The sequence below is a fragment of the Neopelma chrysocephalum genome, unplaced genomic scaffold, assembly GCF_003984885.1.
Source record: "Neopelma chrysocephalum unplaced genomic scaffold, ASM398488v2 Primary Assembly neopelma1_94143, whole genome shotgun sequence".
Classification (NCBI taxonomy): domain Eukaryota; kingdom Metazoa; phylum Chordata; class Aves; order Passeriformes; family Pipridae; genus Neopelma; species Neopelma chrysocephalum.
Window position 1 is genome coordinate 2636 of NW_020922851.1, and position 1418 is coordinate 4053.

A 1418-nucleotide genomic window follows, 5' to 3' on the forward strand; every position below is an offset into this window, starting at 1 on the left:
CCCTTTGGCATCAAAATCCATCAGTGGAGAAAGTGGCAGAGAGAAGGAGAAGCAGAACAAGGGGAAGGAGGAGGAGGAGGAGGGAAGAGAAGCCCCTCTGGCACCAAAACCCCACACCAGCCCCAACACTTCCCGGGGAGCCCCCCCAGCCCCCTGACCTTGGGGGTCGACCTCCTTGGCCATCTTGAGGGCGTCGGAGTTGGCCAGGTCCATGTTGGCCGGGGTGACGGCCAGGATGAGGCTGCTCTCCCTGCTGATGAACTGCAGGATCATGTCCCGGATCTGGAACTCGATGTCCTGGGGCTGGTCCCCCACCGGCACCTTGGTGATGCCCGGCAGGTCGATCAGGGTCAGGTTCAGCACTGGGAAGGGGGCACGGAGGGGTGGAATCAAGGGGTTAGAGGGGTTTGGGAAACATCTCTGGGATCATCCTGCTCTGATCCAACCCCACCCAGAGCACGGCCCCACATCCAGGATCTTCTGAGACCATGACTCCCCCTCCAGCCCATTCCAAGGCCTGATCACCCTTCCTGGGAAGGATTTCTCCTGGATGTCCAACCCAACCCTCTCCTGGGAAGGATTTCTCCCAACTCTCTCCTGGGAAGGATTTCTCCTGGATATCCAACCCAACCCTCTCCTGGGAAGGATTTCTCTCCCAACCCTCTCCTGGGAAGGATTTCTCCAAGATGTCCAACCCAACCCTCTCCTGGGAAGGCCCTAAACTGGGCCCAGCACTCGAGGTGAGGCCTCCTCAGCACCCAAGCCCAGGGGCAGAACCACCCCCCTGCTCCTGCAAGCCCCAGCCCAGCTGGGCATCCTCCTTTTCCCGGTGTTTTCCCGGTGTTTTCCCGGCTGGAGGAGCCCCAGGATGGAGGGATCCCCTCACCATGGGGCGAGTAGACGCGCAGGTTGATGGGCACGGGGGAGATGCCCTTGTTGGTGCCCGTCACCCGGTCGGTCTCGGCCTCGATCTCCTGCCGCACCTCGTCGAAGTCCGTGAACTTCTTGGATTTGCAGTGCAGGAACTCGGCATATTCTGGAAAAGGATCGGGAACAGAGGTTAAAAAGGGGGAATTTCTGGCACCTTCGGGGCAAGGAGAGGGAGAGCCGGGAATGAGAGATCCTGATCTGGGGATGGAGAACATGGAGAAGGGGATGGAGAGTGGGAGAAGGGGATGGAGAGTGGGAGAAGGGGGTGGAGAATGTGGAGAAGGGGATGGAAAACATGAAGAAGGGGATGGAGAGTGGGAAAAAGGGATGGAGAACATGGAGAAGGGGCTGGAGAGTGGGAAAAGGGGCTGGAGAGTGGGAGAAGGGGCTGGAGAGTGGGAGAAGGGGATGGAGAACTGGAGAAGGGGCTGGAGAGTGGGAGAAAGGGATGGAGAACATGGAGAAGGGGATGGAGAGTGGGAGAAGGG

The 1418-nt window shown here is 59.5% G+C and overlaps 1 protein-coding gene across 1 annotated transcript in view; it reads right to left on the minus strand.

Moving 5' to 3' along the window:
- LOC113980428 (dynamin-2-like) overlaps positions 1–1084 on the minus strand; it is a gene marked incomplete at both ends in the record, with an annotated part of 3644 nt that extends 2560 nt beyond the window's left edge. Inside the window, 2 exons of the mRNA XM_027707643.1 lie at positions 159–362; positions 887–1084. Coding sequence (XP_027563444.1) covers positions 159–362; positions 887–1084 — 402 coding nt within the window. The remainder of the gene's footprint in view (positions 1–158; positions 363–886) is intronic.
- Positions 1085–1418: the final 334 nt, after the last annotated feature.